We start from the raw sequence: 25,793 nt of genomic DNA on the forward strand, positions 1-25,793 counted from the left end.
ACATACGTAACCGAGACGTTTTATATGCTACTAATATACAACCATCAAAAAACTGTATATTTGAACTACATTAAAGGCAACATATGTGTTTGCTGTTAAAGTAATCCAGGATAAATTCAGTAATTTATCTTTGATTTTTCCAGATCTGGTCCTGTGGGCGTCAGTATCACACAGTGATCACAGTTCACACCTGCAGTGAAGCCCCTCCCACAACAATTCACCAATAAATACTGGGAATATTCCCATCATCCTACAAGAGAAGGACAAACTCCAGGAGTAGCAGCTGAAATCTGTGTGACTGTTAAAGATGGAGCTTATTAAAGAGGAGATTGAAGACATGAGTGATCCAAAACCATCCAGAATAAAACATGAAGATATTGAGGAACAAATAGGTTGGTGTCCATTCTTGATTCTTCATTGTTGACTGCTTTGATGGCTGTGAAATAATAAGCAGTATATGTATGATACATGATAGAAAAACGCATCTAAATGATCATAAGCCAGTTTTAATCATATTAACAAGTAAATGACAGAACTGACCTTTGCACATCAAGGATATATTTTGGTAACATTTTAGGTCTTATGTGTTAACATTAGCTAATGTATTAACTAACATGAACTAACCATGAGCAATACATTTATTACAGTATTTATTTATTTATTTATGTATACATTTATCTTTGTTAATGTTGGTCAATAAAATATAATATATAAGTAATGCTGTAGAAGTAATGTTTATTGTTACATCATGTTAACTAAATTAGTTAACTAATGTTAACTAAGTGTTTTTGTCTAATAAGTGTTCTTATTTTTCAGATATTACCTCATTGAACTGATTCTAACTGCTTAATACATTTTTTTAGACCAGCAGAAAGTGGAAGAGCAACGACACAAACCAAATTACGTAACGAAACACTGTGACTTCAAAACTCAAAGAACAAAAGCCAAAAAGCTGCATTCCTGCTCACAGTGTGGAAAGAGTTTCCCAAAAAAAGGAAACCTTAACAGACACATGCGAACTCATACTGGAGAGAAACCGTATACATGCCCTCAGTGTGGAAAGAGTTTTTCTCGAGCATCAGGTCTCAGTAAACATCTGCGCCTTCACTGTGGAGCAAAAAAATTTAACTGTGTTCAGTGCGGTAAAGATTTTAATTTGTCATCAGATCTAAAAGAACACCTGAAAATTCATTCGGATGAGAAGCCTTATGTGTGTTCTCTCTGTGGAAACAGTTTTCCAAGGCTGGACAGTTTTAAACTTCACCAGAAAATGCATACAGGTGTGAGAGATCATGTGTGTTGTGACTGTGGAAAGAGCTTTACTACACCTAGTCATCTGAAACGGCACCAAAGAATTCATACTGGAGAGAAACCGTATACATGCACTCAGTGTGGAAAGAGTTTTTCTCAAGCATCAGGTCTAAGTGTTCATCTGCTTCGTCATTCTGGAGAAAAAACATTTAAATGTGATCAGTGTGGTAAATATTTTACCTTGTCATCAGATCTAAAAGACCACCAGAAAGCTCATTCAGATGAGAAGCCTTATGTGTGTTCTCTCTGTGGAAAGAGTTTGTCACGGCTGAAGAGTTTTAAAGTGCACCAGAAAACACATAATGAAGTGAGAGATCATGTGTGTTGTGACTGTGGGAAGAGCTTTACTAGAGATGACTGTCTGAAACGGCACCAAAGAACTCATACTGGAGAAAAACCTTACAAGTGCTCATATTGTGACAAGAGTTTCACTCGGTCAGAATCTCTGAAATCACATGTGCAACATCATACTGGAGAAAAGCCATAATACTGTACTCAGTGTGGGAAGAGTTTTTATTATTTACTAAGTGTACTAAATTGTCTTCTGATAGTACATATAAAAGAAATAAAACCGAAACATCTTGTCTTGATTGATCTATTTAATGAACACTGAGAATTTGTTATGTTTTAATCACATTAATGAGTTTTTTTAATGAGTTTTATTTTAATTTGAATACTGTGTTTGGTATGTACAGTATTATTGTCAATCAAATGATTAGTTCTTGTATCATACAAAGAGGTTGGAGTTCATTTTTATCCTTCATTATTGACTGCTGAAGAACAATAAAGTACCAAAGCTTCAGTTCACCAGATTTGGTGGATGCACTTAGAAAATAATAGAAGCTGTAAAAACTTTAAACAATACACAAAACTCTTGATCATTTTGCAGTAGTTGTGAGCATGTACAAATATAAATTACAGGACAATCATCAGGATTTCATAACTGGATAATGTAAAAATACATTTTTCAGAAAGTAAACAGTGTGGAAAGAATTTTAAATGTTAAAAGAACTTTAAGGAACACTTAAAGGGACAGTTCACCCAAAAATGAAAATGTTAACATTTACTTACCTTCATGTTGTTCCAAACCTGTGTGAGTTTCTTAGTTCTGTTTAACACAAAAGAAGATATTATAAAGAACGTTAGTAACCAGACGGCACCCATTTACTTCTATAGTAAGGGGGAAAGAAAATACTATGGAACTATACTGGTACTGAAATTTAAAAAGTGTGACAATACCAGCATTTCCCTCTAGCATTTTGAGCGCTGTTGAGCGGATTCTTAAACACCTCTGATTGGCCATTGCGTTGACGCGCTCAACATATATGTCCCTGATTGGCCATTGTGTTCAAGCGCTCAATATATATGTCTCTGATTGGCCATTGCGTTCATGCGCTCAACATATATGTCTCTGATTGGCCATTGTGTTCATGCGCTCAAAATATATGTCTCTGATTGGCCATTGCGTTCATGCGCTCAACATATATGTCTCTGATTGGCCATTGTGTTCATGCGCTCAACATATATGTCTCTGATTGGCCCTTGTGTTCACGCGCTCAATATATATGTCTCTGATTGGCCATTGCGTTCATGCGCTCAACATCTATGTCTCTGATTGGCCATTGCGTTGACGCGCTCAACTTATATGTCTCTGATTGGCCATTGTGTTCATGCGCTCAACATATATGTCTCTGATTGGCCATTGTGTTCACGCGCTCAACATATATGTCTCTGATTGGCCATTGTGTTTAAGCTCTCAACATATATGTCTCTGATTGGCCGTTGCGTTTAAGTGCTCAACATATATGTCTCTGATTGGGCGTTGCGTTCATGCGCTCAACATATGTGTCTCTGATTGTCTATTGCGTTCATGCGCTCAACATATATGTCCTTTATTGGCCATTGTGTTCATGTGCTCGACAGTATGTCTCTGATTGGCCATTGCGTTCACGTGCTCAACATATATGTCTCTGATTGACCATTGCGTTTCAGCGCTCAACATATATGTCTTTGATTAGCCATTGTGTTCATGCGCTCAACATATACGTCTCTTATTGGCCATTGTGTTCATGCGCTCGACAGTATGTCTCTGATTGTCCATTGCATTCACGTGCTCAACATATATGTCTCTGATTGGCCATTGCGTTTCAGCGCTCAACATATATGTCTCTGATTGGCCATTGCGTTCATGTGCTCAACATATATGTCTCTGATTGGTCATTGTGTTCATGTGCTCAACATATATGTCTCTGATTGGCTATTGCGTTCATGCGCTTGACAGTATGTCTCTGATTGGCCATTGCGTTCACGCGGTCAACATATTTGTCTGTGATTGGCTACAATGATCAACGTTTCAAAAACATGTTGTCTTCACCGAGCGCTTACACAGATGCACACGGGAGCATTTGAAAGCAGGCGCCTGTCAGCGGATCCCTAATATATCTGCTGAAAGACGCCTGCTTTCAAATGCTCCCGTGCGCATCTGTGTAAGCGCTCGGTGAAGACAACATGTTTTAGAAGCATTGATCAGGTGTTGCCTGTTAATTAAATAATAATAATAACAATAATAGCCTATTAAGTGAATAAACATCATTACATTCTTTTTATAACTGAAATATTTGGATATTTAACACTTACTTTAACACGTAAGTACATTGAAGATGATTGTGAATAACCTAAGCTATCAGGCTAATTGGGTATTTGTATGCTATTCTAGTACATAAGCTAACTGATACAGATGTCAATGGTCTTTATAACGTAATTCAAACAGCATTTAACATGACATGATTCTGTAGGAGAGTGCCTATTAAAAGTAATTTAATGTAAGTTTAATACATTTAATAAAGTGCCTGTCAGTTCGAAATTTTTGTCTGACTTGAGACAGCGCCGACACCACTTGACGCCTGCTTTCAAACGCTCCCGTGTGTATCTGTGTTCTGCTCGGTGAAGAGTGTCATTGATGTATATTTTCAAACATGTTTTTGAAGCGCTGATCCTTGTAGCCAATCATAGACATATTTGATGAGCGCGTGAGCACAACGGCCATTCAGAGGTGTTTACAATTCCGCTCGACAGCGCTCAAAGCATCACATTTTTTAAATTTCAGTATCGACTTGGTACCTTTTGACAACATTAGTCCAACTTCACTTCAGCCATACATTGCCGGTGAGGTGACGAATCGGGTCCTCCTCAAAATCGGTGTTCTGTTTTTAGCCCCCCTCGCTGATCGGTTTTATCCAGCTGCAGCTGATGTCAAACACACCTAATTGGATCGCTTGGGGTCCTGATGGAGACCCGATTTCGAGGAGGACCCAATTCGTCACCAAACCGGCACTGTAAGGCTGCGCCCGAAATTGTATACTCTCTTGAGTAGTTCTTATTTTGAATAAGTAATTACTTCTTGACCGCTAAAAAAAAGTATGTTCTATAGAGTATGAGTGTGTGTAGTATGCATGTAATCTGGACATACTACATATCCCATGCTGTCATTATCATGTGACCTACCAGCATCAGTTACATCACTTAACTGTCATTCACAAATCCTCTCGCATGGCCTCATGGCATAGTAAAGTGTCCATTATATGCACACTTTAGAATCTCACCATAAGTTATAGGTCATCATCGGGTACTTTATTTGCCTAATCTTTTATGAGTACTGTGCATTCGGACGTACTTCTTTCTCACATACAGTTTAGGGATGTATGCGATTTCGGATGCAGCCTATGTGATTTAAGTAGGAATATTTAAGAGGCCCCTTTAACAAGAATGAAACGGCGCGTAGTGAGCATGCGCAGAAGAATGTAGGGCGAGTGGCTGAGAGGAGCTGTTTTGATAGAAGAATTCGATTCGGTTTTGGTTGCTTCTTACCTGAGCGATCTTTTTATGTCTTTTTGCTGAAGTCAAAGCAACTGTCTTTTTCGTATGTGTATGGTGTCGATTATAATTCAGGATTTTAGTGAAGAGCGCTGCTTGGAAGTGACTGCTGGTTAACATATGGGTCTCGTTTCAGTCACTATTTCATATTCATATTGTCTTACAACAGAAACAGAAAAATTAAAACAAGTTTATTTTACAGGGCTTACAGTCGGCAGAATGCGACGTAATAATGTCATTGATGTGCTAATTAGTGCATGACGTTATCTTGCGATCGTGAATGAAGGGCCGTGTGATCGTGGATTATTTTCTTCGGATGAATAGCGTATTTCCAGTCTGCAGGTGAGAGATGTTTCTCGGATTACAGAGTTTAATATTAAACAGCTTCAGAGTTTACGTGTTTAAGTACTAATGTAATGAAATGTGTTGTTTGTCCTGGTTAATAATTGTAATAATGTGTCGGCAGAGTTTTTCACACTCTGTTTCAGTCTGTTGACACCAATAAAATGTGTTTAATGTGCCACTTTACAAGAGATCTCAGACATCACTATAATGAATGAAGTGAAAACAGGGAACTTTTATAGACAAAGAAGCTTGATGGCTCTGTTATTTCTGTCAGACTTTGGACAACAATTAGCCAAACCTTGTTTTAAATGTAACTATACTTACTGTATCAAAATACTCCATATTTCCAACAGAAAACACATGCTCACTTAATTTACATATAATTAATATTTCAGTACTATAGCTATATCTTTCTTTTTAAATTTGGCAGATCTGTTGTTACTGGGAATATTCACATCATCCTAATAGAAGGGCAAACTCCAGGAGTAGCAGCTGAAATCTGTGTGACTGTTAAAGATGGAGTTTATTAAAGAGGAGATTGAAGAGATGAGTGATCCAGAACCATCCAGAATAAATCATAAAGACGCTGAGCAACAAACAGGTTTGTTGTCTATTCTTTATTCTTCAGCCCAGGATCATTAGGAAAACGTATCTGTGATAACTTTTATGCAAAATGATATTCCGTTGCATCGTGCATGTTTCTCGAAAGTTTCAAAATGAAATGTCCAACGAGTGGTGATAAAAGCGCGTTCAGTTTTATACGAAACAGATTAACGTGATTCTGGCAACTTTTTTATTACGTTGGTTTTTGTATGTATCGCCACAGTTCAGAATTGGAATGTCCGGTAGGCCTAAGTGTCTCTAAAGGTTAATGTCAATTGTGTTTTAAAATAGCTTACACTTACACTTACACTTACACTTAGACTTACACTAAACCCTAAACCTACCCAATAGTGTTAAAAAATCAAAGTTGCAGTTGCTGAAGCAACAATGCCATTTTAGCTTCTTTCTAGTCATCTTTGAGCTCTTTTGTTGTAAATCATGTTTCATTGGATACGTACTCAAGATCTCAGCATCACAAGTACAATTCTGTATCAGTTGAGCCTCCGAACAAGCTTAGTATCTCAGAAAATCAAACACATGGAGTAGGGCTGCACGATTAATCGCAATGAAACTGCACGTGATTTGGCAAAGGCGGTGATATATATTTATGCGTAAACGCTGCCTGATCTGAACACAGAGGGCGCTCTCACGCTGACACGCTAAATACGCCCGCTGCAGAAATACAATGCATCAATACATTCTCCTGGAATGGACATCATTCCAGGAAATCCCTATCGCTGTAGCTGAATAAACAGAAGATTGAAACGCTTTGTTTGTTTAAACATGACTTATAAACACACAACTGCCTTATTCTGTGTAAGAATATCTCACAGAAGGATGCTCAACTGTCGTTATGAAGTGAGTTTGGAGCAAAAGCATGTTATTAAATGTTGTGTTTTGTTGGACAAGAGGCTCATAAATGATTTGTTTGGAAAGATGTTTGACGCTTGTTGCTTATTCAAATGCACGTTATAAGCGACTCAAACTCACAGTACTTTCAGATGGAGCAGCGTTTACAGAGCCGTACGTCACTGACAAGCTGAGCATAAAAAATAATTGCAGCATTTGCGATTTCATAATCGCGATAAGCCAAATCGGTTTAAGTGCTATTGCATGTAAATTGTGATTAATCGTGCAGCCCTAACATGGAGCTGGTTATGTGATGCAAACTCCAAAATGTATTCGTTGACAAATTATGAACTGCGGTAAAAAAGTGTTTTGAGGTTATATATATAATATTTAGCAAGGAGCCATGTAAAATTAAGTCTTTATTAATTTGCCCCAATCATATATTTATTTTTAAAGGATTTAAAGTGTTTGCTGTTTTACTGCCTCTAGTGTTCATTTCTGTTGGAAACTGCAGCGATATGTATTAGGACGTATTTTGCATTTTGCAGAGATGTTGCCCCGGGTACGTTTTTCCAATGAGCCTGTGTTGTGATTCTTCATTGTTGACGGCTGAGAGACATTAAAACTTAAGTTTAACAGATTTAAGAAGTGTATCTAAATAATAATGATCTTGCATAGATTTTGTCATGCACATTTTGATTTTATTAATACACACAAAAATGACAGAACTAACCTTTGCCTAATTGAAAATTTGACTCTTTATACAGATACCTGATCTCTATTGCCTTCTTCTATTAAATCATGTTCACTTGAACTGATCTTAACCACAACATATTTTGTTTTAGACTGGATGGAAGTGAAGCAAGAACATAAACTAGATGAAGTTAAGGAGGAACATTGTGATTTCAAAATTCAAAGAGAAAAGGCCAAAACGCAGCACACCTGCTCTCAGTGTGGAAAGCGTTTTTCTCAAGCATCAAGTCTCAGGAATCATCTGCTCCGTCACTCTGGAGAAAAAACATTCAACTGTGATCAGTGTGGTAAAGATTTTCATTCATCATCAGATCTCAAAAAACACCTGAAAGTTCATTCAGATGAAAGACCTCACTTGTGTTCTGTCTGTAGAAAGAGTTTTTCAAGGTTGGATCATTTTAAACTGCACCAGAAAACACATAATAAAATGAGAGATCATGTGTGTTGTGACTGTAGGAAGAGCTTTACAACAGCTGAATATCTGAAACACCACCAAAAAATTCATACTGGAGAAAAACCTCACAAGTGCTCATATTGTGACAAGAGTTTCTCTCAGTCTGGAATCCTTAAAGTACACGAGCGAATTCATACCGGAGAGAAGCCGTACCACTGTACTGAGTGTGAGAAGAGTTTCAAAGATGCATCAAGTCTCAGTGTTCATCTGCACATTCACTCTGGAGAAAAGCAATTTACTTGTGATCAGTGTGGGAAAGATTTTAATTCATCATCATGTCTCAAAAAACACCTAAAGGTTCATTCAGATGAAAGACCTCACACGTGTTCTCTCTGTGGAAAGAGTTTTTCACGACTGGAAAGTTGTAAACGGCATCAGAAAACACATAATGAAGTGAGAGATCATGTGTGTTGTGACTGTGGGAAGAGCTTTACTACATCTGGTGAACTGAAACGGCACGCAAGAATTCATACCGGAGAAAAACCTCACAAGTGTTCATATTGTGACAAGAGTTTCACTCAGTCTGGAACCCTGAAATCACATGAGCGAGTTCATACTGGAGAAAAGCCGTACCACTGCACACCGTGTGAGAAGAGTTTTAGACATTTACCAAACTTTCTCACACATATGAAAAAATGTTGCGAGTTTTCATGTCAAATGCCTTAGAAGTAAACAGTGTGAGATAAAATATGGTGTTTTTCCTAAAAGTAAAATTTTGTGAGTCAAATATGACATGTATTATGGGTTTATGTGAAGATTGTTTTAAGTTCACTTAAATTAAAAGTTGTTATATTTTTGAAGTCTAATAAATGTAAAAGCAAACGTTAGATATCAGTTACACTGCAATGTTGAATGGCTATAATTGGTGTTTAAAATGGGGGAGGACGGGGTCATTTTTATCCAGACATCAGTAGCTGTTTTAGTATCAGTGATGCCTTCATTCATAAAAATATGCCTTTAAACAAGTATTTAAAATATACTGTCTTTATGTTGTTTCTACATTCACTTGGAGATTATTATTACATTATAAAATGTATCAAAAACATATGTTTTTAATTGTGATTTATCACAGAAAAAAATTGTGATTTATCCGTGTTTTTTTTTTATAATCAATTGACAGTACTATTTAAAACACAACACTGCAAATGACAATGTATACATTTTTCACTGTATGATGCATAGCCCATAAAAATTATAGTGCAACAAACAATTGTACATTCATTCATATTCTGTTTACACAAGTTATCCTGTAACTTTATTTGCCACAATATGTAATACGCATAAATGTTTCACATTGTTTGCAAATGTTTCATCTATGTAACAAGATATTTTTCAACATCAGAAGTTTTTAAATAAATAAAGTCCGCATGTGTTATGGCGTGGATGCTGAACACATTTTAATATGCAAAACTATTACCCAATCATAGCCATTTACTTCCAAGTCTTGAATGTGGCACGCCCATCAAAACGTTGTTTGAAAGAGGTTTAAAAACGAAATGGACAATATTTCTTCAAAATTAAGATTTTTTTTATGTAAAAAATGTTATAACATTATAAGTGGACCTCAGAGAATGTAAAAAAAATGCATTTCATTACAGCCCATTCATTACAGCATATGCGGCCCCTTTAAGAAGAATAACTGGGCTTACTGAGCATGCGCAGAAGAGAGTGTGTAGACAGAGGACAATCGCATTCAGTCGAGTCGAGGCCATAGACATCATATAGAGACTAGATGCCCTATTGGCCGCTGTGGCGCAAGAAATGCGACCGCCATCTTAAACCGGTCATACTCCTATTTGCGTTGCATAGCAGCAGTAGATGCCAGAGCACTGTGCTGCATATTCCTGCTCTAATCGGCGGACCATTACTCGGGGATTACTTTTCACAAGTAAGATTTAACATTTAACATTACCCTATACTATTAGTTGTATTTTGTGAACAAAATATTCAATGTGTCCTGTATCGTAGCTACGTGTATGACCGTTGCAGCAAAAAAAAAAACCCGCGCGAAAATCAGTTCGGTATTCAGTGAGATATGATTAATTAAATGCGCTGACAGCTCATTGCACCAGCAAAACAGATTACACTGAGCGGAGCGGGTGACCGGTTTAAGATGGCGGCCCCACGGCTCGTCCGCACCAATAGGCAGTAGCGGTCGATAGGGCGTCTATCTATATCATGTCTATGGTCGAGGCTGTCAGAAGAAAGAAAATCGATAATCTGTTGCTACTTACATGAACGATTATTACTGGCTGGTTAACATGTATGGGTCTCGTTTCAGTCACTATTTCATATTCGTCCAGTTGTCTTACAACCGAAACAGAAAAATATAGAGATGAAAACAAGTTTATTTTTAAGGGCTGACATTCGGCAGAATTCAAATACGACGTAAGCGATATGCTAATTGGCGCAAGACCTTATCTTGTGTGGATAGTGAATGAAGGAAAAATGTGGAATATTTTCTTCGGATGCCGTATATCTCCAGTCTGCAGGTGAGAGGTGTTACCATATTACAGAGTTTAACATTAGCCAGTTCCAGAGTTTACGTGTTTAAGTTTACGTGAAATGCGTTGTGTGTCCTGGTTTATTATTAATTAGAGTGTAATATGTTGGCAGAGAGTTTTTCACAGACTCTGTTTTAGCCTGTTGACACCAATAAAATGTATTTAATGTGCCACTTTACAGAAGATCTCAGACATTACCATAATGAATGAGCTGAAAACGGGGAACTATTGGAGGCTTTTCAGCAGCTCAGTTTAAAACATGATGGCTCAAACTTTGGACAACAATTAAAGGTGCAATGTGTAAAAAAATTTAGTATCTATTAATAGAAATGCAATATGACATCCATAACTATGTTTTCAGTGGTGTATAAAGAACTTAAACCGTAATGTTTTTATTACCTTAGAATGAGACATTTTTAGTGATGGCCGGTTCGTGAACGAATCGTTCTTCTGAACCGGTTCTTTTTAGTGAACCGGTCGAACCAGTACACTAAATCGGACTGAATCGTTCGAAACAGTTCGCGTCTTGGTCTTGCGTCAGCGCTGATCCACAAGTTACTAAAGTTACTCACTTTCAGACATGCCTGACAGTCCCTCCGAATCGCAATAAACCAATATCCCGGAGTATATTTTACTCCAGTAACTCCGACAGTTCACTGAACTGAGACATGTTGTTGCTGAGAGAAGTGATGAGCACGAGCACCTGATACTGCGCATGCGCGTACTACCGAACGCACAGGTACAGCGGTTCTCGAATCACCAGTACAGAACCGAGAACTGTTTCTTTCGGACACGTTCGACGTAATGAGAACTGATGAGTTGATGAGCTGAGCATGCGTGCAATTTTTCTGAGGGACGAAATGTACGTTTCTTAAGTATTTAGTTGAACATCAGTAGGTTAAGTGTAACAAAATAAAACATGTTGGAAACATAATGTTGATCACATAATTACTTTATTATAACTGTATTATTTTAAAGTTTGGAAACACAATGAATGGATTGTAAAACTGCCAAACTAAACATTTATTATTATACTAAAATAATATTTTCAGGAACAGCTCATTTAATTTCTAAGTTGATATAAATCTTTGATGTAAACTCTTGCCAAGGTTTAATGGTGCACTGCTTAGTAAATGTTTATAATGCTTTAAAACATAACGTATTAAACATACTGGAGACATGCATTGATGGCCGCTACGGTTCTCAAGTCAAGAACTGGTTATTGCAGTTCTTGAATCACCAGTACAGAACCGAGAACTGTTTCTTCCGGACACGTTCGATACGGAGAACCGATGAGCTGGAGATACTGCGCATACGCATTGCGTGATAGTACCGTCTCTGAACAGAACTTTCTTTCGGCCAACTGATGATGTGCTGATATGAGCACGCAGCACGAGTGTACCGAGGACTTAAATGAGGGGCCGAATTCGGCGAAATATAAGTCTATTTAATAACAAATAAAATGATGAAGACCGTTTCTGCACTTTACATCTTTAAGACATGTAAAACATCCGCATTTGGGTTCGTTTGCAAAACGTAAAAGTAAGAAACTTATACAAGATGATTATGACGATGAGTAGCCTACTATTACTTAACTGAAGTTATGATTACAAATGCCTTTAATTTAAAGTATTTTGTATCCGCCGGGATGTTAGAATTGACGTCATTACGTGATGACGTAAAAGAACTGGTGAATCGGTTTTTTGAAACGAACTGTCCGAAAGAACCGGTTCGCGGAAAAGAACCGGACTTCCCATCACTAATTTATATCTACATAACCGCGGGCACTCCCTTCTATGAAGGTCGACATATTGTGACGTCATGCTTCTACCGTAGCCGACAGCGAACACACAGCGCTACAGAGCGCGTTTCGTCACTACCTTGAAAGAGAAGCCGCAGAAAGCTAGAAGCTAGCCATAAACACCGTTAGTAGTGACTTTTCCCTTGTCAGTGGTGTAAAATATGTAGTTGGATTGTTTCATGTAACTTAGTTCTTCTCCATCGCCGTGTTATGGCTTTGCTATCTGGGGATAAATGTGCTGGTTACGTTCGTGAGACAGCTGATTAGTACTCTTGTCATTGACCGTAAAACAGCGTTACAGGAATCACCAACCCGTCGATCTTGGAAGCATTTTAAGTCGATCGCGAAGAGTTTTCAAAATCAGAGAAAAAAAGCCTATTGTGTGTAGTAAATGGTGTCTAGGGGATGCGGAGGCGCGCGCGCTGTTACAATCATGCCATTTTTGCCGCGCGCACCTTTGGGCTCATGCGGACGCGTCGAGTTTAAACAAGGCTTTACGCTTTAACCAGCTCAGCCACAGTACCAGCTCATATTTAGCCAGCTAAACTTTTACTACCCTGTTAAAATATATAGTTGCATAGTTTCATGTGGTTCTTCTCCCTCACTGTATTATGGGTTTGCTATGTGGGGGGAAATGTGCTGGTTACGTTTGTGAGACAATCAGCTGATTACTATTATTGTATTATATATTAAGACCCTTGATCCTCACCTGACTATGGCTTTGTAAACTGATCCATGATGTGGTTTATAATGGACTGTGGTACAGAAACAGTGACAATGTTTTTTTTTATTTTTTTTTTATTTTTTTTTTTATTTAACAATCAGGCATACATACAAACAAACCAACATAGTGCAGTAGTGAGCAATCTTGTAAATCCATACTTCCAGCAGTGACAAGAGTGATTTAAGTGTTTAAGTGTGTATGTGTGCGGGTGTGAGTGTGGTTATGTGTATGTGTGTGTATGCGTAAACAAAGTAACCGTTTATTATGTATTACCATTGTTACTACCATCACCATCCCACTTCCCACTACCACCATATTGCCAATATTGTGTTGGTAGATTTTTTACTTCCATCCTTCCTCCTATGTAATAATTGCCATTGTCAATCCTGCATAAAATACGACATAATAAGATAATATAATATAAGATAATATAATATAACCTTCCCCCTCATCTCATCAGTCCATATCTTTTCCTATTTTTTTTTTTAATTTTTAATTTTTTTTTTTTTTGTGTTATGTGTGTTATGTGCAATGTCTAAGGTGCATTAAAATAGGGAGTACAGTGCGAGAGTGTCTCAAATTGGGACAGAGATGCTGTCCCGTTGAAACCACTTCTCGCCTGTCTAGCCTGCCTTGGTGTTTGTGAGGTTTTTCCATATATCCTTAATCCTTCTTTTTTTTTATTTTTTTTTTTTTTTTATTCTATGTTGTGGTGCATTAAAAACCCATGAAGAGATAAGGGGGAAGTTATTGCACTAGTGATGACAATGATATCTAATTCTAAAACAGCATTGACAATGGCAATATTGATGATGATAATAATAATGATAATATTAATAATAATAATAAATGACAATGATGATGGCAGTGGTGATCATAACGGTAAGAGCAAAAGACAGCAACAACAGTAGTTACAACAATGAAAAAAAAAAAAAAAAAAAAAAAGTGAAATTAGTAATCATAACAGTAACAGTAAAGATAGCAATAACAATGATGACAGAAACAAGTTTAAACAACTAATATGAATATTCGTGGGTTGAGTAAGAAGGTGAGAGAAGTCAGAGTTGAAAACAGAGAAAGGATTCATAGCTGTAAGAGGTCAGAAAGTGTTGGACGGCAGGGATCAGTTTCAGATGTGTTATTATGAAGGGGAGATGCGAGTTCCATTGCCATGAAGTCTGTTATAAGATTTTTCCAGATGTTAATGTGTAATTTATTTCTGGTTTTCCAGTTCATGAGGATAGTTTTCTTGGCGATGGCTAGAGCTGTGAGGAGTATTTTAGAGTTTATGGTTTTATCAGTTATTATTGTGAGGTCCCCCAGCAAGCAAAGGGAAGGCGACATTGGGATGTGGCAGCCAACTATAGTTGATAGTGCCTGTGTGACCTCTTCCCAAAAGTGTTTGATTGGAGTGCAGTGCCAGGTTGCATGAATGTATGTATCTGTAGAATTTTGATTGCAATGTGTGCAAATTTCTGATGTGAATCCCATTTTAGCTAATCTATTGCCCGTGTAATGCGTTCTGTGAAGTATTTTGTATTGTATTAACTGAAGATTCGAATTTTTGGACATGTGATAGATGTTTTTACAGATTTGGGTCCAGAAGTTGGCATCAGGGGCTATTGATAGATCGTTTTCCCATTTTATTGTTGGTAAGTATATGGTCTGAAGTTGATTTGAGATCATTTTGTATATTTTAGAGAGAAGTTTCTTTGGAGAGGAAATGTTGACCAAGTCTGATATTGCCGGTGGAAGTTCTAAATTTGTGTCTCTGATGTTTATTTTTGTCAGAACAGAAGATTTGAGTTGTAGGTATTTTAAAAATTCGTTGTTCCCGATGCCATACTCCTGGGCCAGTTCCGGAAATGGTCTAAATGTGTTAGATTTGAAAATATGCTTAATGTGGGTGATACCCTTTTCCGCCCATGTGTGAAAGTTCAATGTTTTTTTATTGCTTATAAAGTCACGGTTGTTCCACAGTGGGGTGAGGTTAGATGGAGCTAATGTAGAATTAGTGATTTGGTGAAATTTCCACCAGGCTGTCAGAGTGGTGGCTATAGTTACTGCCTTAAAACATGTGTGTTGTTTAATTGATTTGGTGAGGAATGGTATGTCAGCTATATTTAATTCTTTGCATAATGATTGTTCTATATCTAGCCATACAATATCAGATTGGGTGGGGCGAATCCATTTGTATATGTATTGCAGTTGGTTAGCCATTGAGTAATATTGGAAATTTGGTGCTTCTAGTCCTCCTTGAACCTTACTTTTTTGAAGTGTAGTGAGTTTTATCCTTGGCGTTTTATTTTTCCAGTAGAAGCGAGTTATAATGGAGTCTAGTGATTTAAACCAGGTGAGTGTGGGGTGGGTTGGAATCATTGAGAATAGGTAATTAATTTTCGGTAAAATCGTCATTTTTATTGCTGCTATCCTGCCGATTATGGAGATTGGGAGATTGAGCCATCTGAGCAAGTCGTCTTCTATTTTTTTTAGCAATGGTGTGAAGTTGAGTGTTACCAACTCTGACAGTCTGGAGGAAATCTTAATGCCTAAGTAAGTGATGTGATCTTGACAAATAGGTATTGGTGATTGCTGGTGAGCCACATCCCATGGTTTTATGTAAAGGGAGGGTGGAAGATTTATTCCAGTTTATTGCATAATCGGATATTTTTGAGAAGGACTGAATTGTTTTAATTATTTCTTGAGTAGATGTTAGGGGTTCTTGTATATATAGTAGGATATCATCTGCATAGAGTGAGATTTTATGTGTTTGTTGTGGTGTTTCAATACCTTTGATTGCTGGGTTTTGACGGATAGCTGCTGCTAAAGGTTCAATAAAAATGGTGAATAGGGATGGAGAGAGTGGACATCCCTGCCTCGTTCCCCTGTGCAGTGTGAAGCTTTGTGATGTTAGTCCGTTCGTTGTTACTGTGGCCGATGGTGATGTGTATAAAATCTTGATCCAGTTAATAAACGACTCTCCAAAGCCGAATTTTTGTAACGTGCTGAATAAAAATTTCCAGTTGACCCTATCGAAAGCTTTTTCGGCGTCTAATGTGGTAATGAGAGTATCTTTCTGTTGTACTGATGAGTAGTGCATTAAGTTGTATAATCTGCGGGTATTATTAGATGCATGTCTACCTTTTATGAAGCCGGTCTGATCAGGATGGATTATATACGGTATAATTTGTTCAATTCTATGGGCTAGTGCTTTGCTAATAATTTTTATGTCGACATTCATAAGTGAGATAGGACGATAGTTGGATGTGAAGGTGTGGTCTTTGTTAGGTTTAGGGATGAGTGATATAAGTGCTGTATTCATGTGGGAAGGGAATTTTGCGTTATGTTTTATGTCTGTTATTGTTCTGCTAAATAGTGGGTATAAAGTTGACCAAAAATGTTCATAGAACTCAGCAGGGAAGCCATCCGGACCTGGTGCTTTATTATTTTGCATGCTTTTCAATGCGGAATGAAGTTCTTTTTCAGTGATTGGTGATTCTAGTGTGTTTATTTGTTCCATGTTGAGTTTTGGTAGAATGGTGTTATCGAGGAATTGGGTTATGTCTTCTTGGTTTGGATCAAGATCAGATGAGTATAATTTTGTATAGTAATCTTGAAATATCTTGTTTATTTCAACTGGTGAGTTGGTTAGCTTCCCTGCCGAGTTTCTGATGGAGGTTATGGCTGTTCTTTCTTTATTTCTTTTAATTTGACTGGCTAAATATTTTCCGGATTTATTGCTATGGTGAAAAGTTTCTTGACGGAGCCTGTGAATCAGGAACTGGTTTCTTTTGTTTATTATTTCATTGAGCAATATTTTTTTTTCTCTAATTTCTTTATAGATGCTTTCTGATTGATTATTTGCATGTAAAATTTCTAATTCTTTTATTCTTTCTTCCAGTTGGGTTTCTCTTTCTCTGTCCTTTTTTTTTTTATGTACTGAATATGAAATAATTTTCCCCCGTAAAACTACTTTCCATGTTTCCCAGAGTAGCGATGCTGATGACTTTGGAGAGTCATTTATTTCAAGGAAGGATGTCCACTCTCTCTTGAAGTAGCTGTCAAATTCTGGATCTTTCAAGAGTGATGTATTAAAACGCCATCTGGTGGGGTGCTTTTGTATTGCAGATAGGTTCCATGTTAGAGTTACCGCAGAGTGGTCGCTAATAATGATCGGATGTATTTTGGTTTCTAAAATATTTGGTATGATTGAATTACTGGTTAGAAAGAAATCAATGCGGGAGTAGGTTTGGTGGACATTAGAATAAAAGGTGTATTCTCTGGCAAGTGGGTGTTGTAGCCTCCAACCATCGCAAAGACCAAAATCACTCATGAACTGTTTTATTGTTTTGGAAGATTGCCCAGATTTTCCTGTGTGTTTTGACCTGTCAAGTGATGGATTGATTACAGTGTTATAGTCTCCCCCTATAATTATTGGACCGTTAGAAATGTTTGAAAGAGAAGAGAAGAAATTTACAAAGAAGGAGGAATCATCAGAGTTTGGCCCATAAATGTTGCCAATTGTAATTGGATTATTATTGATTGAAATGTTAATAATGATAAAACGGCCTTCATGATCTGAAATGGTTGTATGGTGGTTAAACTGTATTTTTTTGTTTATTAAGATGCATACTCCTCTTTGTTTTGAATTATAGTGGGAGGAAAAACAGTGGTTAAAATGTGTAGTTTTTAAGCTGTTCTGTGTATATTGAGAGAGGTGTGTTTCCTGTATTAGACATATATCCGCTTGTGTATTTTTTAGGTAATTTAAAACTTTATTTTTTTTTGTTTGTGAACCAACACCACGAATATTCCAAGTTATGAATTTCAATTGCATGAACCTATAATGTATATTTCATAGTTACCTTGTGTGAATATAAGTCTGTGTGTGTGGATGTGAATGTGGTTGAGTGTGTGTGTGTGTGTGTGTGTGTGTGTGTGTGTGTAAATCTATAACAACAAATGACAAATAAAACAGGGATACCTATAAACAACAAATACAGAACATATAAACAGTGAGCAAGGCTATTTAGGTGCATTTAGAATACAATGTGCGTGTGTGGTGCAATTGGGTTAATGAAAGAATATGAAGATTATGAATTGACTATAAATTGAGCATAAACGGATTGGAAATGTTACATTGCTATTTTCAATTATTAGTAAAGCCAGGGAGTAGTGTCTTTGTCTCTAAATAATTGTCCATCAATATATAATTTGTCCACTGTGATGATTGCTTTTTTACCTTGATTGATCATTGTCCTACGGATGGGGAAAAGTAGCTTACGTCTGCGGATGATTTCTTGTGGATATTGATCGTTGAGTCCGTAATGAGTCCCTTTGAGCTGTCGTCCTTGTCGCTGTACCAGTACTTTTTGTTTGAAGTGTTCAAATTTGGCGATGATGGGGCGGGAACGGGTGGAGTTGATGTGTTTCTGTCCTAAACGGTGAACGCGATGGAAAGTGATGTGCTCTACACTGCCCTACAAAGCAAAAAGGCAGTAACTACGCAGAGTGCAGAACTGAGAAAAATGACTTTAAAGTTATCCTGTTATCCAGCCTAAGTAGTTGTAGGTAGATTATTGGACATGTGGCTGGTTTGTTACTTTATATTAGCTTATTCTTTGTACATATCAATCCTCATATTTAATTTGATATTTTACCCCTATTTTGCAGTTACTGTATTCTTGCTTTGTATTACTTAACAAAAAACGTGGCACAATACCAAGGAAAAAGGCAGTAACTACAGATTAAATGAAAAAGAGAGAAAATTAGTGGCATGAATGTAAATCCACATCTGTCTGTGTCTGTCTGTCTGTCTGTCTGTGTACTGCAACAAATTGTTATTATTATTATTATTATTATTATATGGACCTACAGGACAGCATCTTCACTCTAATCAATATATGTATTGATGTCTGTATATCATAATATTTCATTGTACAGGAAATAACTTAAATTAGGTCCATGACAAAATAATGGATGAATTAGGCTAACACAATAAATTAATAATTTTGCACCCTTAATGAAAATGAAGAAAGAAAAGCCAACACACAAAAAGCAGCCTGGCTTCATAAGTTACATTAGGCCTATAATAGGATAAAACATAGAAGCTTGCTTTCATGCAGAGGGATAACATTTTCATAGGTTAATATAATTAAGGGGAATCCAAATTAAATATATAATTTTATATTCTGAAGAAGAAACCGTGCAATAAATAAATGCTTAGGAACAGGAACCAATGTGTTTGAGCCTTAGCGCTAAGGGGGGTGTAAATACCTGCCGGCTCGCTCTGTCTGCAGAAGTTTGTTTTTGTTGAAAGCATGGATGCTTACAACAGTAAAGAGAAAGATGTCAGTTTTGCTCACAACTTGCTAACTTATCTAAACAGCGGACATAGTCTTCAAACAGCGGCCGCGAAGAGAGTGTGTTTTAAGTTGAACAGACACCTGTCACGATAAAGAATAACTGTTACACCGATAGCTGTGTTTATGGACACATATATTCTCCTGCTGGACAACAACGCTGTGAATGATTAGCCTATGAAAAAAGAAGACGCCGTTCATGTAGGCTAATAAGAGCGAAGAAGATCACGCTGACTGCTTGGATGTTATGGGATAGCCTGATGCCTTAAGAAGTTTTACCTCCGCCCAAAGGTTATCTTTTGGTGCTGTGTATGTTTGTCTGTTCGTTAGTAAGATAACTCGAAAAGTACTGTACGAATTTGGATGACATTTTCGGACAACATGGGTATTAGGACAAGGAACAGATTACTACATTTTGGTGGTGATCCGGAACACGGGACATTTGGAATTGCCTCAGTGACCTATTAGGCTACCTTGACAGAGGTTAGTTCTCTCCGAGTGCTTTTCTAGTTATTGAATATTTTTTCACCGCTGGTTGGATTATAACTTTGTGACATGAACAACAAAATGATGACATGGCATCGGCGATGATGTGAAGTTACAGAGAATAAAGTTACAGCTCGAAGCAGGGAGGATCAGGGGCAGGTTAGCAAAGCTATTTAAAACATCGCCTGTCAATTAGCATAATGCTATCTGAATGGACCTCTGAGAGGAAGTCCCGCCCTGGCGGCTGACAGGAGTTTATATTGTGATAGCCTAGCCTCTAAATGTTTAATCTGTCACTCTTACTTACCATTCTCCGGGTATTTTCTTTTCAACGCCAGTTCGACCATCTTCTTTCCCCGGCTTTGTGCCATCTCAAACAAAATTTGTGTGAAGTTAGAAGGGTAAAAATGTTAAAACCGTCCCGTGAGGATGCCGCGAAATCAGCTGTGTGTTCACCATGGCAACAGTAACTACACTGCGCAGCAACACGGTTATTTTTTGTTAGGTAAAACATAACAAGAATACAGTAATGGATGTTACTGTATTCTTGCTTTGTTTCACTAGGGCTTTTTGCAGTTACTGTAGAAACGACTACCATTTTTCTCCAAAACAACACACATTTGAGATAAGATGTTTTGTCACATAACAAAGGATGCCTTGAATGTCATGAAAATGATAATAACTCATTTTTGACCAAAAATGCAGTTACTGCCTTTTTGCTTTGTAGGGCAGTACAGTCTCTGGTGAAAGTTTGAGCTGGTTGATCAGGAAGTCCTTGTGACAGTGACAATGTTACACACTCTTGGCTTACTCTGGCTATTCTCTGCTGTCTCAGACGACATGTTTGTCCCGTTTTAGCCACCGTAGCTTCTTCGAAAGGGAGGGGTGAGCAGTGGGCTGAGCCCTCAGTGCAACTCGCATCCGAACCGCTAGATGTCGCTGAATATCACACACTGCACCTTTAAACTGTATCAAAATAGTTCATAATTCCAACAGAAAACACATGATCACTTAATTTAAATATAATTAGTATTTCATTATATTTAGTAGGCTAACTTCTTTTTTAATTTGGTAGATCTGTTGTTACTAGGAATATTCCCATCATCCTACAAGAGAAGGACAAACTCCAGGAGTAGCAGCTGAAATCTGTGTGACTGTTAAAGATGGAGTTTATTAAAGAGGAGATTGAAGACATGAGTGATCCAGAACCATCCAGAATAAAACATGAAGATGCTGAGCAACAAACAGGTTGGTGTCCATTCTTGATTCTTCAGCACAGGCTCATTGAGAAAACGTATCTGTGCAAAAAAACAAAAACAATTCTGTTATACAATTAACAATAAACAATTATATTACCTTGCATCGTGAGTGTTTTGCGATTTATCCAAAAGAGATTAACGCTATTCTTGCAACGTTTTATTATGTTGGTGTACGTATCACAGCAGTTTTGAATTGAATGTCCAGTGAGTGGCGGTAAAAGGTTAATGTCCATCACGTTTTAAAATAACGTACACCTGCATTAAACCCTAAACTTACCCGATAGTGTTAAAAAAGCAAATGTGACATAGACGCAACCATGCAATTTTTGCTTCTTAGCTTCTGTCTAGTCGTCTTTGAGCTCTTTTGTTGTAAATCGTGTTTCATTTGATTCGTACTCAAGATCTCAGCATCACAAGTACAATTCTGTATCAGTTGAGCCTCAGAACAAGCTCAGTATCCCAGAAAAGTCAAACACATGGAGCTGGTTATGTGAGGCAAACTCCAATATGTATTTGTTGACAAATTATGCACTGCGGTAAAAAGTGTTTTGAGGTCATAAAATAATATTTTGCAAGGAGCTGTGTGAAATGAAGTCTTTATTAATGCATAATTTGCCCCAATCATATATTTATTTTTAAAGGATTTAAAGTGTTTGCTGTTTTACTGCCTCTAGTGTTCCTTTCTGTTGGAAACTGCAGCGATATGTATTGGAACGTATTTTGCGTTTTGCAGAGATGTTGCCCCGGGTACGTTTTTCCAATGAGCCTGTGTTGCTCATTTTTCCAATGAGCCTCAGCTGTCTTCATTGTTGACGGCTGAGAAACATTAAAACTCAAGTTTAACAGATTTAAGATATAGAAGTGTATCTAAATAATAATGATCTTGCATAGCTTTTGTCATGCACATTTTGATTTTATTAATACACACAAAAATGACAGAACTAACCTTTGCCTAATCGAAAATTTGACACTTTAAACAGATACCTGATCTCTATTGCCTTCTTCTATTAAATCATGTTCACTTGAACTGATCTTAACAAAAGTATATTTTATTTTAGACTGGATGGAAGTGAAGCAAGAACATAAACAAGATGAAGTTAAGGAGGAACATTGTGATTTCAAAATTCAAAGAGAAAAGGCCAAAACGCAGCACACCTGCTCTCAGTGTGGAAAGCGTTTTTCTCAAGCATCAAGTCTCAGGAATCATCTGCTCCGTCACTCTGGAGAAAAAACATTCAACTGTGATCAGTGTGGTAAAGATTTTCATTCATCATCAGATCTCAAAAAACACCTGAAAGTTCATTCAGATGAAAGACCTCACTTGTGTTCTGTCTGTAGAAAGAGTTTTTCAAGGTTGGATCATTTTAAACAGCACCAGAAAACACATAATAAAATGAGAGATCATGTGTGTTGTGACTGTGGGAAGAGCTTTACAACAGCTGAATATCTGAAACTGCACCAAAAAATTCATACTGGAGAAAAATCTTACAAGTGCTCATATTGTGACAAGAGTTTCACTCACTCTGGAACCCTGAAAGGACATGAGCGAGGTCATACAGGAGAGAAGCCGTACCAGTGTACTGAGTGTGGGAAGAGTTTCAAAGATTCATCAGGTCTCAGTCATCATCTGCACATTCACTCTGGAGAAAAACAATTTAACTGTGATCAGTGTGGGAAAGATTTTAATTCATCATCATATCTCAAAAAACACCTGAAAGTTCATTCAGATGAGAAGCCTTATGAGTGTTCTCTCTGTGGAAAGAGTTTTTCACGACTGGAAAGTTGTAAACGGCACCAGAAAACACATAATAAAGTGAGAGATCATGTGTGTTGTGACTGTGGGAAGAGCTTTACTACATCTGGTGAACTGAAACGGCACGAAAGAATTCATACTGGAGAAAAACCTCACAAGTGTTCATATTGTGACAAGAGTTTCACTCAGTCTGGAAACCTGAAATTACACGAGCGACTTCATACTGGAGAGAAGCCGTACTACTGTACTCAGTGTGAGAAGAGTTTTAGACATTTACCAAGCCTTCTCACACATATGAAAAAATGTTGCAAGTTTTCATGTCAAATGCCTCAGAAGTAAACCGTGTGAGAGAAAATATGGTGTTTTTCCTAAAAGTTAAACTCGTGTAATTTGGTGAAAACTAGAAAGACTTAAGTCACCAGTCAACAACTCTTACAGTGTAAATAAAATAATTTTAGTTTGTTTTCTGTCAGGGTGGATTGTGTGCTAAATAGGTCATCTTTAATTTAGATATATTTGTGTAATTTAATTGTTTACTAAGTGTAATATATTGTGTTCTGATAGTTCATGCAATTATTAGAAATAAAACAGAAACAACATCTTGTGTTGATTGATCTATTTAATGAACACAGATAATAATAATAATAATAGTTTTAATTACATTAAAGATTTTTTTCATCATTCTATTTTAATACTGTGATAAATATGTTTGGGATGTACAGTATAATTGTCAATCAAATGTTCAGGTCTTGTATCATACAAAGAAGCTGGAGTTAATTTTTATACTTCATTATTGACTGCTGAAGAACAAAAAAGTACCAAAGCGTCTGTTCACCAGATTTTGATGTCGGGCTCCATATTTACCCGTTTGCAATGGTTTGATTTGTTCATTTATATGGAATTACTGAAATTTTTAATTTATACAGAAATTATTAGCCACATTTCCACTGTCAGTCCTGTGCAAGCGAGGACTATTAACAGATACCAAATGAGATTTTATTGCTGTTTCATATAAAATAACATGTACTAACTCTAAGCCTCCCTTTTATTTGTTGTCATGGGACTGCACAAAACAACTCTTTCAGGCTTTTATTTCAAAAGCATTTAGAAAAATATTGAAAGTTTCCACTAAATGGTGTAATTTATTTCCTGTCTCGCTACTCTTACTGTTTCCTGTCACACGGGCAGAAATATCATAAAAATGCCATCATAATACAAGATATAAGGTAAAAAAAAAAACATGTAATGAGTTTTTCCTGTTTTTTTATATTTATATGATGTAGGACCAATACAAAAAAGTGTTGTTTTCCTAAATATGAGCATTATTGCAAATGTGAAATTGAAATGTGAACATGTGAAACAGTTCTATAAACAAGTTATTTATGGGTAACTAGTTTTAGACACAATAAATGTCTGTCAACGAAAAGAGATTTTCTTTTATATTAATGACATTTGATTAAACAACTTTAGGTAACTACCGAAGTCACGTGTATCTGGGGTGCTTCTCAATATCCCTCCTCATCTCCTCGCTCCTGTGTCCTCCATCCTATGACCCGGAAACCAATCAAGCACAGCCATCTTGAAGGACATTTCAATTCTCTAATTGCACCGCGAGGAGTCGAGGATCGAGAAGTGAGGAGGCTTTCGGAGGATTTATGAGCGAGGATACACAGGTGTATCCTATGCGGAAGTGTTTTATTGACTAAACGTGACGCACGTATACATTCTCCTCCCCCTTCACATCAGTCACAATCTTTTTAATTTATAGTTTACCTTTGCAGTTTATTTAAACCACACATATCACATATTTCAACAGGGTATCTTGCTTTATTATTATTCATTATGAATTTCTTAAATAGACAAACTTCAACAACATAAGGGCAGATCCTTTGAGGTCTGCTGATGACGCTGTGAAATGACGCTCGAGTGATCAAGTATTCCAATGTATAAAAAAAAGCTTTCATTCGATTCCTCCGTCCTCATTTTCTTTCCTTGCGTCCTTCCCTCACAACCTACAGGGGAGGAGCTGAGGCGCTAGGAAAGGAAGCGAGGAAAGGAAACGAGGATGCATAAATAAGAAATGAGAAGCACCCCTGGACTCTATTAGCAGCTTTCATTGGCCAGGGACCAACCAGAGGCCGCCTGACTGACATGTAAAGCAATCAATCACAGTTTGTTTTGTAAAGCGTCATGTTTAGGGCATGAAAATGTAAAGACGATGAGTTACAATAACAGAGCGGCATGTTAACTGTATGCTATAAAGCCAAAGGTCCCAAGAATGGTCACCAACTTTCTTGATCTTTTGATATATAAGAGGTCATTGATCCCCTTTCAGCCCTCTTGATGAATAGCATTTCAGGAACTGCACTCCAATGATTCAAGTCTTACTTCTCAGTCTGTCACAAAATCTAGCCTCTGGGGTGCCTCAGGGCTCAGTGCTTGGACCGCTTTTCTTCTCCATCTACATGCCATTACTAGGATCTGTCATTCAGAAACTGCAGCCAGTTGGTCCAACAGTAGATGCTCATATTTCAGCCTGCCTGACAGACATTTCTTGCTGGATGAAGGACCAGCTTCAACTCAACCTGTGGATTACAAGACCTTTTGCTGTGCCTAGTTGTAGAAAAAAAACAGTCTTTGGAATCCTAACATTAAGAAAGCGTGGACAAACTTTAATCAATTATATTCAATACACATTTATTTATATAGTACAATA

The 25,793-nt window shown here is 37.2% G+C and overlaps 2 protein-coding genes and 1 pseudogene across 3 annotated transcripts in view; all 3 read left to right on the plus strand.

Moving 5' to 3' along the window:
- LOC143716526 (uncharacterized) overlaps positions 1–9,560 on the plus strand; it is an 89,893-nt pseudogene extending 80,333 nt beyond the window's left edge. The window contains exons 8-11 of the transcript XR_013196004.1: positions 300–392; positions 864–1,840; positions 6,046–6,130; positions 7,827–9,560. The product of XR_013196004.1 is annotated as an uncharacterized LOC143716526 (transcript). The remainder of the gene's footprint in view (positions 1–299; positions 393–863; positions 1,841–6,045; positions 6,131–7,826) is intronic.
- LOC143715425 (uncharacterized) overlaps positions 1–25,793 on the plus strand; it is a 68,269-nt gene that overhangs the window by 30,290 nt on the left and 12,186 nt on the right. The window lies entirely within an intron of this gene.
- Positions 10,373–23,952, plus strand: LOC143715419 (uncharacterized). Its single transcript, XM_077207197.1, has 3 exons — positions 10,373–10,680; positions 21,141–21,313; positions 22,383–23,952. Exons 2-3 carry the CDS (start codon positions 21,229–21,231, stop codon positions 23,414–23,416), a joined length of 1,119 nt encoding a protein of 372 aa, XP_077063312.1. The 5' UTR covers positions 10,373–10,680; positions 21,141–21,228; the 3' UTR covers positions 23,417–23,952.

Source organism: Siphateles boraxobius, unplaced genomic scaffold, assembly GCF_051911475.1.
Source record: "Siphateles boraxobius isolate OS27281-9 unplaced genomic scaffold, OSU_SipBor_1 6, whole genome shotgun sequence".
Classification (NCBI taxonomy): domain Eukaryota; kingdom Metazoa; phylum Chordata; class Actinopteri; order Cypriniformes; family Leuciscidae; genus Siphateles; species Siphateles boraxobius.

What these genes read in the sequence shown, in the direction of transcription:
- LOC143715419 (XM_077207197.1), top strand. Translation starts at nt 21,229, where the DNA reads ATGGAGTTTATTAAAGAGGAGATTGAAGACATGAGTGATCCAGAACCA. An exon ending in AGATGCTGAGCAACAAACAG is followed by an intron (nt 21,314 to 22,382) that starts GTTGGTGTCCAT and finishes ATTTTATTTTAG; the next exon opens with ACTGGATGGAAGTGAAGCAA.